Source organism: Spermophilus citellus, assembly GCF_964194105.1.
Source record: "Spermophilus citellus genome assembly, chromosome: 11".
NCBI lineage: Eukaryota > Metazoa > Chordata > Mammalia > Rodentia > Sciuridae > Spermophilus > Spermophilus citellus.
Window position 1 is genome coordinate 32,551,588 of NC_138192.1, and position 13,866 is coordinate 32,565,453.

The window sequence follows — 13,866 nt, forward strand, 5'->3', positions numbered from 1 at the left end:
AAAAAAAAATTTGAAAGGACATGAATTGGGTTCAGTGTTGAGAAACAGAGAAGGGATCGGGGATGTGCTCTTTAGGTACCCATGAAAGTTCTCTTCAGAGAAAGATTTTTATCCTAATATCTGAAGGAAAGGAGCCCCAGGGAGGTCTCCACAGCATGTGAAGAGTCAGTGCATAGGCCCTCATGTATAAAGTGTGTAAAGTCATTACAAATAATATTGACACCATTCCGCGTAGCTACCAAACTCACCCCCACACACAGATTTCATACAGACAGTTCATTTAGCTTTAGGACACAAAAGTCTGAGAATAATGGAGAGGCATATTTCTTGTGCACTCCTGATATAATTATAAGAGTTCTGAATGAAGTTTTTATCAGAACTTGGCCTGCCTCAGCAGAGTTCTGGATAACATGTCATTTGTGTGAATGTAAAAATAAAGCCAAGGTATATGTATAAATGGCTAGAATGAAAAAGTCTGAGTTCTACCTATTAATATATCCCCGATTAAACTGCATTACAGTTGATAATAGGAAATATTTTTTCATTCATTAATTCCATTTACTAATTCTGTTAGCCAGCTTCTCATTGATGTGTCCAAAAGACCTGACAACAACTCATAAAATGAAAAGTTTATTTTGGCTCACAGTTTCAGAGGTTTCAGTCCATGGTCAGCCAACTCCATCACTCTGGGCTTGAAATGAAGCAGAGGATTGTGGTTGAGGAAAGCTGCTTAGCTCATCGAAGTCAAGAAGCAGAGAAACAGTGTATGAAGCCAAAGGATAAAACCCCAAAAGTGTTTCCCCAATGATCTAACTTCCTTCAGTGACTTCCAACTTGCCTACAGTTACCAACCACTTATTCCAATCCAGTTGTTAATCCATCAAATGAATTAACCCCTTTCATTAGATGAGAGTTCTCATCATCTAATCATGTCACTTCAGAATATGCCTACATTAACAGGAGTTTTCTGGGGACATTTCATATTCAATATATAACACTAAAGTTAATTAAATTTATTCTAACTGATTCTGCATATTGGGCACTTCACTTTAGTTGAAGGGGATAAAGATCTGAAAAAGAGGGGCTTCTTGAAAGCAAGAAGAGGACACACATTATCGAGAAATAAAATCATTCAATAGCAGTAGGAAAAATGCCTTGGGGATATGAAAGTCATTTATGCTATACAGCTTCTACCAATCTCTCCAAAATCATCCCTTACCTTATAAGACAAAATTAACTTGACTTTTCTTTGTCTTACATGTGATGTATTTTGTCCATTTATGCCTTGTGCTGGCTTTGTAACTATACTCTATTCATCATTCTAGCATTTATTTAAGCAATCTTTATCCCAAGCAATCTTTTCTAAATCAGTGTTTCTCAAAGAGTAGGCCATAGACCATCTATATCATAACTGCATAAGAAAGTTATGATATATATTTTAATACACTTCTCTGGAAGTTCTTTTCAATTCTTAATGTTGTTTTCTCTATATTGTTCCAGAGTTCCCTTCTACAATCCCACAGCCACAGTGATCACTCTCTATTGTAAGATTTATCACCTGATATCTTTGCTGGTCTATTAAATTCATCCTCCATAATGATTGAAATTCACCAAGATGAGAGAAAAGTTCATTGATTAGCTATTACAAATCCACCACTATGAATATAGAACTGTATTTGCCATAGGTGGTCAATAAATAGATATATGCTTTGCAGAAGAGGAAAGATGTTAAGCATGGCATAATAGAACAATAACAACAACAAAAAGAATAGTAGAAGCCAACAGACCTAAGTTTCCAGGCTTAGATTGGCCAAAGACTGGTTAATTTGATTTAGAAAAATAATTTGAACTTATGTTTTTTCCCCTATAATTTGATAGTGTGTATACTTATCTTAATCTTTCTCATTTTATAAGGATGTAGTTTATGTGGGATTCTGTGCAGATGACCATAATGACAAAATATGAAAGCAAAAAACAAATCCCAAGTTTGCATACAAACTTGTGTCTGTGTGTTTAATCCAGTTTGATGATCTCCTTTTACAATTAAAAATTTACCTGAGAAACATGTTCATAGACTCTGCAAACTTCTGGTTGTGAAGATTTCAGGCTGTTTGCCCCCAGCCCCTGAAACACAAAGAACTCTAGAGACAGAAATTCTTCATTTGTGTATGCTGCTCTTACCTTCCACTGACTTCAGTTCCCCTTATTTATATTTTATCTTGGTACAACATTTTACTCTTATAAGTCCAGGTCACATGGGTCTGCATGGCTTGTTTTGTGACACTTCAAGATTTGAATATCATAAATGACTTTTAACATACAGCAAATGCCATGTTACATCCCAGAAGAATGTCTGTTTTTAGCAAAGTGCTGATCTCTCCTACTCTATTTTTTTTTGTATTAAAAAAAAAACACACACTGCAAAAAACTGCCTGCATAAAATTAGCCTGGATTTGCTCTATCTGACTCCTCTTGTCAAACAATTGCAATTGTGTGAAGCATTTCTGGGGCTAAAATTGGTTCTGTGCTACTTTCCTTGGCATCTCAAATCCACTAGATTTAATAGTGAAGTACAGCTTTACTTTGAAGAAATAAGACTGTTTGCAAATTAATGTAAAAAAGTCAGGTTTTAAAATGCCTGAAGAAGTTAGTCTATATTAAATTAGCCAGCTGAGTCATTAGAACTTTGAACATTATGTCTATTCAACTCTGAGTCCATGTGAAGTGAAAATTTAGTAGAAAGATTGCACAGCAAGCAAATCAACATTTACATCTTCTTTCTCAAGCACGGTATTATTTGGGCATATTGAGGGGTCTTGAATTCAGGTAAAGAGGTTTGGAATTGATGAACAGTAGGAGGAATAAAAGACATTGGTACTTCTGAAACTACTACTAATGATAATATGCACTTGTTATGAAAAGATGTTGGTAAATCATGAAAATTTCAGTTAGACCAGGTAGATATGATCAAGATATCTGCTGTATATCATGGTGACTGCAATTAATAAGAATATGTTTTATGTTTGAAAATTGCCAAAAGAGTGAATATTTAGTGTTCTCACCCTAAAAATAAATTGATAAGTATGTGAGATAACAAATACACTAAATATTTTGTTTAGCCATCCCACAATGCATACCTATATCAAAACAGCATATTGTACCAAAACATTAAAAAAATAAATAAAAAACAACAACATCAAAACACCAAAAATGAATCATGGGTACTGAGCTAAGATTTATACTATATCATTATGTTTATTTCTACCATGATGCATATGGCAGATCCAGTGATCAATATTTTATCATGGGCAAAACTGGAGCTCAGAAATGGGGAAACAGAAGTTACTTGTGCAATGAACACTGAAACTTCAAGTTCCTCCTATCAAAACAAAGAGGCAGTGCTGCATTAGCTATAACAACAGGTTGCTGCTAGCTGAAGTGTGCTTGCTTGCCTGACTCTGGTTGAATGCACACCCTCTTATAGAAGTAGCTGATGTCTAACTTCCCCCATATCTTGTCAGCACTCCATGCTGCTTCTACATCAATATTTGAGAGAGGAGTGCTGGAATATAAGTGAATCAGAAACTGTATTTTGATTGGATTTAAATTGTGTTGAGAGGGACAAAGTATGTATCTCAAATAAGACAAATGGAAATACTGCAGATTTTTCCTTGTAAGACACCCGTGGCTTCTCAGAATGGGAGCATATGTAATGAAAACTTTGCATTTCTTCTTTTTTTTGGATGAGAATTTTATACATTAACAGAAAATCTAAGGAAGAGTGGGAAAGAGAACCTGAATATTTTTTAGTAGCAATATCTTTGCATTATCATCCCATATGCTTCTGGGAAACCACTTTCACTCTTGCATTCTTCTGGGATATTCATTTGTTAGCTGAGCACACAAAATAGTTTCATCACTTGGCTCCTTATGAGTCTAATGCAATTGTAATCCAAAAACTGAATTAAATGGATTGGTAAATACATTCTGTCTTTCATGTAATACAGAGTTCAGTAAATTGCATGAGACATTCAACAAAAACACTTCATGTTTTTCTTAGTTTTTGCAACCTATGTTTTTGAAAATAATTTATGTAAAATTATTTTACTCTGCGTATAAAATGTTTTGAAGTTTATTTATTTATTTAGTTGAGAGCTATCATATCTTAGATAAAGAGTATAGCATTTAAAGTCATAACAACTTGGGTCTAAACCTCAATTCTCACTCCACTGTATCTTTTACGTTCTCTGGTTCTCAATCCCTTCCTCTGTAAATTTTCTAGAATCATAACAAATACATGGAAGAAAGTTTAAAGAAAATCTTAAAATATTTGAGTAGCAATTATACATTGTTGTATAGTAGTTGTTCAATGATTGGTGAATGTGAGTTTGTTCTTTTTTTCTGCAGCTTCTTATTCATTTATTTTTATTCTCCACTACTTAGTAGCTAATACTATCATAAAATACAAAAATCATTTGAAACAGTTCTATGGTTTTTGCCTTTCTGTTTTTACTAAAAATCTGAAAAATTACTATCTGAGATCTCATACTGAGATTATTTTCTCATACCAGGAATTCCTTGCTCTCTTCATTTCTTTCCAGAAATATCTCAAGGTCTCTCTTCTTATTCTACATCTAGAATAAACATATTTCACTAGAGATAAGACTTTATTCAACACAATTTTCCTGTAAGTAGAGAATGCCACTCACTGGCATTTTGCCCATTTTTTTTTATCTCTGTACCTATTCTTGTACCTGGGACTGGTATTTATGACAGCCACTATAGTGATGTCCTCCAATGACCTTGGCACCAATGTCAGCAGCATTCCAATGTGTTGAGAATGAGATCTGGCACTTTTGACTAAGACCCTCAAGGCATAGCTTCAATAGATGTCACTTTCCACTGCTTTTATATCCTACAGTGCAAAAACTTCATGCCAACTTATGCTTCCCTTCTCTTCTGCTTCTTCATCTTGATACTACTGATTTCTAATTTTACCCTTCACTAACAACTAATCAGAAATTCACATACATTCTCTATTACAGCGGGGTACACTGAGTTCTGATGACACTGGTTAATAGCCTCCAGCTTATTGCAGCTTTTTGATCTAGAAAATTGTTGCATAACAAGGTTCAAGAAATCTCATATGGGACACAGTCTTTTAAAATCTATGCTAACAAATAAACATATGTGGTCATTTACTAAGTAAAAAATGTGTGCCATGGATGGAGGTTGTTCATTTGAATATTTGGCAGTTATCTGTTTCCTCCCACACCCTACTGGTCTCTTACACTTAAGAAGAGTAGTATTACAATGGTATTGAATCTTAATTTCCATCACCAGGACAGCTCTTACAGCATATCTGACATGGAGTCTTAGAATAATGAGCCACAAAGATTCCATGTCCTAATCCCTAGAACTTCTGAGTATGTTAGACTAAGCGGCAAAGAGGAATTAAGTTTGGGAATAGAATTAATGTTTCTAATGGGTTGCATTTAGAATGGAAATATCATCTTTGCTTATCAGCACAAATGCAATGTAATAACATGAATCCTTAAAGGTGAAAGAGAGAGGCCAAATAATGGAATCATAGGTGTGTGCGACTATGAAAAAAGGAACACAGAAATGCAACGTTGATTTCATTGAAGATAGATGAAGGAGACTAAGCTATGGAAAACAATTGGATTCTAGAAGCTAAAAAAATGGAAAAGAAAATGTGTTAGCTTTTGATTGACTAAACTTCCTGACAAGAACAACATAGAAGAAGAAAAGTTTAGTTTGGGCTCACAGTTTCAGAGGTCTCAGTTTATTGTTGGCCAGCTCCATTGCTCTGCTCTGAAATGAGGAAGAACATCATGGTGCAAGGGCATGGTGGAGGAAAGCTGCTCAGCTTATGGCAGTGAGGAAGCAAAGAAAGAAGCCAGGAACAGATGTTGTCCAAAGCCACATCCCCAGTAACCTAATTCTTCAACCATGTCCTACCTTCCTACAGTTACCATCAAGTGGGCTATTCAAGTTATTAATCCACCAAATAGATTAATCCACTGATGAGGTTACACCTCTAATAATACAGTCTTTTTCATCTCTGAACATTGCTGCATTGCCACAAAGATTCCATGTCCTAATCTCTAGATTGATGAGCTTTGCAGGGGACATCCCAGATTTATAACAGAAACGTATCATACTGAGACTCCAGAAGAAATCAGTCTTGCTGACACTGTGGGGCCAGTGAGTGCTATATCAGACTTCTAACCTACAAAAATGAAAGATAATCAATTTGTGTTTTAAGCTATTTGATATAAGTTGTTTAAGTTTGTGATAATTTGTTATAGCAGCCACATAAATTTAATATGCAATTACTCTCTTCTCATGTAAGAAAAGAGAGATGATATATTGATGAAGGTTACATGGGTATTGAAGAGGGAGGTAAATTGAGGGCATAAATTAGAAAAGGCATTATCAAGGGATGTTAATTTATTATTTTCAAATATAATCTCATCACATCTTTTCCTTAATACTGCCAACATAATGCATACTTACAGATCCATGAAAGCACCCTTTGACCATTTATGAATCAAAATAAAATTGTAATGTACAGTATTAGTTAAGAAAGTAGCTGCTCCCTTCCAGAAAATAAAAATATTATCATGATAAAATAACCATTTGAGCTACCTAATTATGTTAAAACTCTCATATCTTAAGAAAATGGTTTATTATGCATTGAAGGTTTAGGTAAGTGCATCATAGCAATTTGTCCAAATGACCCCTTTTAAGAGAAAGAAATGTGATGTTGGGTAATATTGCTACAAATCTTGAAGAAAACGAGACATTTGATCTTGTTGTGAATCCCAAATGATTGCATCTTCATTTTTAATAAAGACTCAAAACTACTTTAGGAACTTGAATGCTGTCAAAATAACAAAGCAATCTCTCACCAGTCAGTACCATGGGCAGAACCAAGCAGGTAGACATTTTCTCTAGAGGTTAATCTACACAGATATCTTAAAATAGTAAGTACAATAAATATATGGGAAGACCATTTTGATTTCTAATCTCATTGTCTACATCTTATCATTTTTTTTGTTTCATTTTTATTGAGATTTTTAATGAGAATTGTAGTATGGATGTCCTAATTACCTGCATCCACAGATAATGGTAATAGAGATGCTGATACAAATTCTTTTAAATACCAAGAGTATAGGACACATTTGCTGTCCTTCTACAGATAATAAAATACATGAATACAAGTTTCGTTTTGAAACATTTCTATCTAAAAGCAGAGATGGGCTAAGCAGTTATCTACAAAATCTGGCTGATACATCGATGCTTGCAGTGTGGGGCAGGTAAAGTTGGAAAGAGGATATAAAGACAGGGGAAGTTTTTTTTCCTTACTTAGAGAATAATAAGATCATTTCAGTTATTTTATATAATAGTCAAAAAACATAGAGCATATTTTTAAATTATATATATATATATATATTTTTTCTGGTGGTCTTTTACATTGCAGATAATCTTGGATTGGATTCTGAAATTGCTAAAGTGAATGCCCTGGGTTTTGTTGGATGCCTTTCTTCAGTCCAGTACAATCATATAGCACCACTGAAGGCAGCCCTGCGTCATGCCACTATCGCACCTGTGACCGTCCAGGGGACCTTGACGGAATCTGGCTGTGGCTCCATGGTGGATTCAGAAGTGAATGCAGTGACCACTGTGCATTCTTCATCAGGTATATTCCTGAGAATGCCTAATGAAGTCCCCTTACTAAGACTACCTTATCTGTCTTCTAGAAGCTTCCAGTTTAAAGAGCCAGCTAATAGTACTGAATTCTTTACCTTGAATTGGGCGATTTCATACATATTTAATATAATACTATTTCATGTGATGAACAATTAGAACTAAAGGCACAATTTTATATATTTTACATATATATATAATCATATTATATGTGTATATATATGTACATAGTTCCTGTTGTTTAAGTGACTGCTGTTTTGAGGATCAAAGTATTTAAGTGTAAGGGAGGTACAGTCTGGTTGCTGAACTAATATGTAAGTAGATGTGTGAATTTCTAGTGCAGTTTAGCATGTTTAATAAACCATGGAAAACTCTGGAAAAGTCATCATACAGATACAGGAGTCTAGCATTAAAAATAGGGAGTTCTTATTAAACATTATGTGTGTGTGTGTTTTAATATTTATACAGACAGATATGGAAACATAGAGGTATATAGGTATGTATTTAAATGAAGTCATTCATTTTTGAGAGGGGGACTTACAACTCATAGTTGGCTTTAAAACTGTAAAAGACAGTAGAGACAAACCATTAACACAATACTCACCAATGAATATATAGATTAACACCCTGAAGGATTATTTTCCTGGAGGTACACATCCAAGCATGGATCAATCCTGTTATTCTAAAAGTTTTGTAATCACGTTACTAAAACCATCATCTTATCATCTCAGAAGTGTTTCATTTGTGGCTCCAATAAATATATCGGACAGTTAGAATTAATAAACTGAATTAATATATGTTATATGTTAATATATATCAACAACAAAATATGTAACATATTGTAAAATCTGGGTTAAAACCAAGTCTGCATTGATTTACACAATTACAAAGTAGTACATAGACTAAATTAAAGAGGAACCAATGCAAGTTGGAGTAAGAATAAACCATGCTCTGAACCCTGGTGGATAGCTAAGTAAGTGAGAGGAATTCCAGGAAGGAATATTGGCATAGGAATACATAATAACACCAGCTTTAGAGGACACAGGAAATATAATGACTAAATGGTTTTGTTTTTTTTCCCTTTCTTCACTTCTTCATTCCTTCATTCCTTCCTCCCTCCTTCTTCCTTCTTTCTCCCCTTCCTCCCCCTTTGCCCTCGAGCACCTTCTACATAACCCTTCCTTTTTCTCACTTCTTCTCATCTCCTCTTCTGATTTCTCATTTCCACCTTTCCTTGTCTGTTTGCTTTCTGTGTGTGTCACATATAAACACCACTATCACTGTTGCTCCTGTTATCATCAATCTCATGTATGCATACATGCATGTAAACTAACTATCTGAACATCCAGAGATGATTCATAGTATTATCAAGTTCCACAACCAAACTTCTTTTCAATAGAACTACTCTATAAGTACTGCCAACCCAGAATGCCCACCCCATACCAGTTCCTTGAATGCGCTTCCCATTTTCCTTCAGTCTCTCTTTCCTAGTAATTTTTTTCTGAGCTCCAGTTTCATGAGTCTTAGGAAAAGCTCCCCAGAATGCACCTCAAGGAGTATAATACTGTTCACCCAGTTCCACAAGAAATACTTCCCCAACATCTTTTATGTATTGCCACACATGGCAGTGTAGCAACTGCTGATACCTGCGTAAGACTTGGTCTCTTCCATCAGAGTTTGATGATGCGGGGGCAGTGAGACTAGGATGTACATGCTCACATGTGTGTGTATGAAAAATAATCACCACAATTATAATAAGAAACAAGATTTATTAAACAATTGCATTGTGTTAGGCACTACTTTAAAAACATACATTAACTCATGTAATTCCCATAAAATCTTATGAAGTAGAGACTATTATTTTTCCCATCTAACAGATGAAAAAATCTAAATGACACATAGCTCTAGTGATGTCATGAAATAATGCATTATTAATTGCCAAACAAGTTATTAATTATGAGCAAAGAAAGGGGTTGGTTTTTGTTACTTTCAACACTTTACTGGTCTTAGGTTTTTCCTGGCAATAGTAAAGTATAATAGAAAGAGTCTGACTGTGGCCCTGTATACCTGGGGTTTGAATTCTCCACTCTGCAACAAATGAGTACAAGGCATTGAGTAAGTTCTTTACTGGCTCCATTCTTGTTTCTTCATAACAATAAATAAAATAATAAAATTAAATTAATACAAATTTTGTCATTTCCTGAGAATTCAATAACAGAATGATAACAAGAGTGGCTATTTATTAAATGTGTATTATCCACCAAGTTTTGAATATTTGTATGCATTATATACATGCACATAAGTATCCCTGCCCACTTTTAATATGTGTGCAACTTATCATTTCAAAGAGATCACAATTTTACAGCACAAGCAAGGATTCAGAGCCACGTCTGTCTGTGTACTTTTAAACTTGTTGTTTTTCTTTTCTTTTACTATAATATACATATTATTCACTTGTACCATGTATGTGTCTCTGTGAGGGCTGCTCCTAGGAATATTCATTCTTTTCTCTGCCAATGGGCTCAGAATCCTCTTGCAACTGAAGAAAACCCTCATGCAGAGAGGGATGTGTGCTTACAGTAAGAAGCCTACTCATACACAAGAACTATCCAGCAAAGCAGCAAAGGACCTCCAGGGAAGACTGAGGACATATGGTCAAGAAACCAGTATTCTCTGGCTCAACTCTTTATCCTGTAATTTACATATAAGCTAAGAGGGTCTAGGAACTGTGGGTTATAAGCAGCATATTTAAAATGCTTCTTTTTGTTTTCACTGGAATTCCTTCCAAAATGCTAACTCACAATTATTTGAGTGCATTTGGTATAATCTGTAGGTATTTTACATCCTGTTTCTGATGGTTCCAGTGGAGAGTCGAGTTTCAGGTCTTTTTCTCCTTAGATCCCTTTGGGAAGACAGATGAGCGGGAACCACTTACCAATGCAGTTCGGAGTGATTCAGCGGTCATTGGAGGTAAGCCATTCTTTGTTGTTGAGAGTAGAAAAGATAAAAATAATCCTCTACTTTGGAGGAAGTTATCTGAAGCCATCCTTAACTACAGCCATCCAAAACCCAGAATCCCACATTATCTGCAAGACCATGAGCCTTTTTAATGAATAGTCCTGTGTGCTGCATGATCAAAGACACCCTTTCCTCAAATTCCAGCAGCTCTGTGAATTCCTCCTGCCTCTGATTCATTAGCAGCTGAGCACTGAGTCAACAGCTGGAGCATTTACTTACAGACAGGCAGCCTGCATCCTGTTCATCTCATCCAGTTGTCACTTTTCCTAAAGCACAAACAAAACAGACCCATAAAACTACATATGGGGAAGAAGCCACGTTGGGGCATACAGATGGGTGAAGCTGTAGTCCTGTCGGGGGCTTTCTCCACCAAGTGATTTGGGTTAGATCTAATGAGCAGGGCAAAGCCCACAGGACTGTAGCTTCAAATCCAGCAGTACATATGGTTATAGATGCAGATCTTGTCTGCTGTGTTGTAAACTCAGCTCCTGACTTCCTCCCTTACTTTTCCATTTTCTAACTGCATGTTGGCCTCACCCCCTTTTTATTCTGCCTCAGCTTGGCTGCTGCCTGTAGTAGCATGATTTTTCCATCTGGGTTTTGCAACACAGAATGACTCCCAAACCTTGTTTAATGTAAGATGCCTGAGAGAGAATAAATGAATTTTCATCTGAGAACTATCAGCCTAGCAGGTGCCCCCATCCCTGCCTGCTGGCAGCCTAGATAAACCGATCAGTATCTGGTACGATAGAGTTCTCCTTTTAAAACTTTGCATTATCTGTTCATTTAACTGATATTTAATGAGTCTCAGTAGCAGGTCAGGTCCTGTGCTAAGCATATGGATATGGGATGAAAGATAGGGCCACTGCCCTCAAAAATTACAGCTTGACTGGGATAAGCAAACTGTAGTAGAAGGAGCAATGACTGTTCTGAGGGAGGAGTGGAAATGACAAGGGGAGCCAGTGGTACATCATCATAATGCAATCACAAGGAAGGTGATCCATGTCCATTGTTTATGGAAGTTCACAAAACATCTGACCTGAATTTCTGCTTAAGGAAAGAACGTTGAACTTAATTTCTGTTTGCATCAAAAATGTCAGAAAGTATCCTGTGCCTGCTTCTCTTCCTGTAAGCTTTCATTTGACAAGTGAGGAAGAGACTTGTGACTGCTGACTTTTCTCCACTCATTTGCATGCTTCTGTGAGTCTCTGTAGGAGTAGGAAAGTTATCTGAACCCTATAGGAAAATTCCCAGAGGCCTGCATACTTTCCAACTCTGAATCAACCAGGCACTGGAGGAGTAGAAAACTGTTCCCTCTTTCATGTCTTGAAGCTGTAGCACACTCACTGGGTCACTCACTGCCACCCAGTTTATCCATATATTTATTGATTAGGTGGTTTTACTCTGCCTTCTTCCAAAACAGTTGGACAATGTTACCTAATGATTAGAGAATATATAAAAATGCAAGCAATCTTAATTTGGTCCCAGCTCTCAAAAAAAAAAAAAAATGGTGAAGACATGCCACGAGCATATTTAATCCTCCAGTATGCTTGCTTGCGTAAGTCTCCAACAACAAATTTCTTTTTTTTTAAAGAGAGAGAGAATTTTTAATATTTATTTTTTAGTTTTCGGCAGACACAACATCTTTATTTGTATGTGGTGCTGAGGATCGAACCCAGAGCTGCACGCATGCCAGGCGAGTACGCTACCGCTTGAGCCACATCCCCAGCCCCCAACAACAAATTTCTAATGTAAACATTTTTTTCTCAACATTTATGCTACTTAGAAAAAAATTAACCAGAATATAAAATTATTAATAATGGAATATCTTTGATTATTAATAGTATTTTGAATGGTTTCAATGCTATAAAACCTGTATTTGTGTAGAGACATATTCTCCCACCCACATTTCACCAGTTTTACTTGGACTGTCTTTTAAGTCCCAGAAAATTTTCTAGCAAAGGTAGGTACAAGATATTAAGGTCAATTAGGACAATTTGCAAAATAGATCCAGAACTACTACATACAATCAAAGTAAAGGTGGAATTAACAGAACTGGGCTGAAGTTTACCATCTCAGTTAACTATAAAGTTTCCAAGAACAACGATGTTCCTTATCTGAGTTAGCAGAGTGTCCATCAGTGTAGAAATGCCCTAAGTCATTAGTAAGTATTTATTATTAATGAAACTTTTAGCAAACAAACATAACATAAAACAAACATATGTAAGCATGTGTCAGGATGTAAGTTTTTAAGCATTGTTTTCTAGGATGTTCAAGTAATTCTAGAAGGCTTAGGTATGGGTGACAATGAAATATGCTAATTACAAATGATTCGGACACATTATTTAAGCAGATCTTGAAAAAAATATATGAATAAATCCTTTGCTATTCTCATTCTATCTTTATAAGGTAGCATTCTTAGGCCATGAAATAAAGCTTTCTGTGACTTAAACTGACTTTCTCCCTCCCTAGTGTGGAAGAAGGAGGTTTTATAGTAATTGAAGGCTAAAGTCATGTAGCAGGTCTTTATTTCTGGGCTTTTGGTAGAGTTTGGTTTGTGTATTTGTTTTGTGTTGTTTTCTCTGAAGTGCATCCCTGTCTACGTTGAATCGTCTCTAGGCCAGATGATCTGTGGTAATTTTCTTCTCCTTTCCATCTTCCTTTCCCCACAGGAGTAATAGCAGTGGTGATATTCATCACCTTCTGCATCATCGGCATCATGACCCGCCTCCTTTACCAGCATAAGCAGTCACATCGCACTAACCAGATGAAGGAGAAGGAATATCCAGAGAATTTGGACAGTTCCTTCAGAAATGATATTGACTTGCAAAACACAGTCAGCGAGTGTAAACGGGAATATTTCATCTGAAAAAACTGCAGGGTCACCTGATACTCATTTCTGTGGTTACGTGTTAATTTTTTCTCCTTCTCTTCTCTCTTTTGTCTTTTAATTTTGGTCCTTCTCTCTTAAATGTTTGCCATTCCTTTTTTGGAACATAACCTGCATCTACCACAACATCAATCCCCTTGACCCAGCTCAGGAGACCAGGCAGCTACAGCTACTGCCTTCCTGTCTGACACCTGTATCGTAGTGAAAATGACCACTCAAGACAC

The 13,866-nt window shown here is 36.0% G+C and overlaps 1 protein-coding gene across 2 annotated transcripts in view; it reads left to right on the top strand.

Moving 5' to 3' along the window:
* The window catches only part of CNTNAP5 (contactin associated protein family member 5), a gene marked incomplete at both ends in the record, with an annotated part of 785,818 nt that extends 772,197 nt beyond the window's left edge, over window positions 1-13,621 (top strand). For both annotated transcript variants that reach the window (XM_081262143.1, XM_081262144.1), the window contains 3 exons: window positions 7,508-7,726; window positions 10,633-10,704; window positions 13,425-13,621. In XM_081262143.1, the coding sequence (XP_081118269.1) occupies window positions 7,508-7,726; window positions 10,633-10,704; window positions 13,425-13,621 (488 nt within the window). The remainder of the gene's footprint in view (window positions 1-7,507; window positions 7,727-10,632; window positions 10,705-13,424) is intronic.
* Window positions 13,622-13,866: the final 245 nt, after the last annotated feature.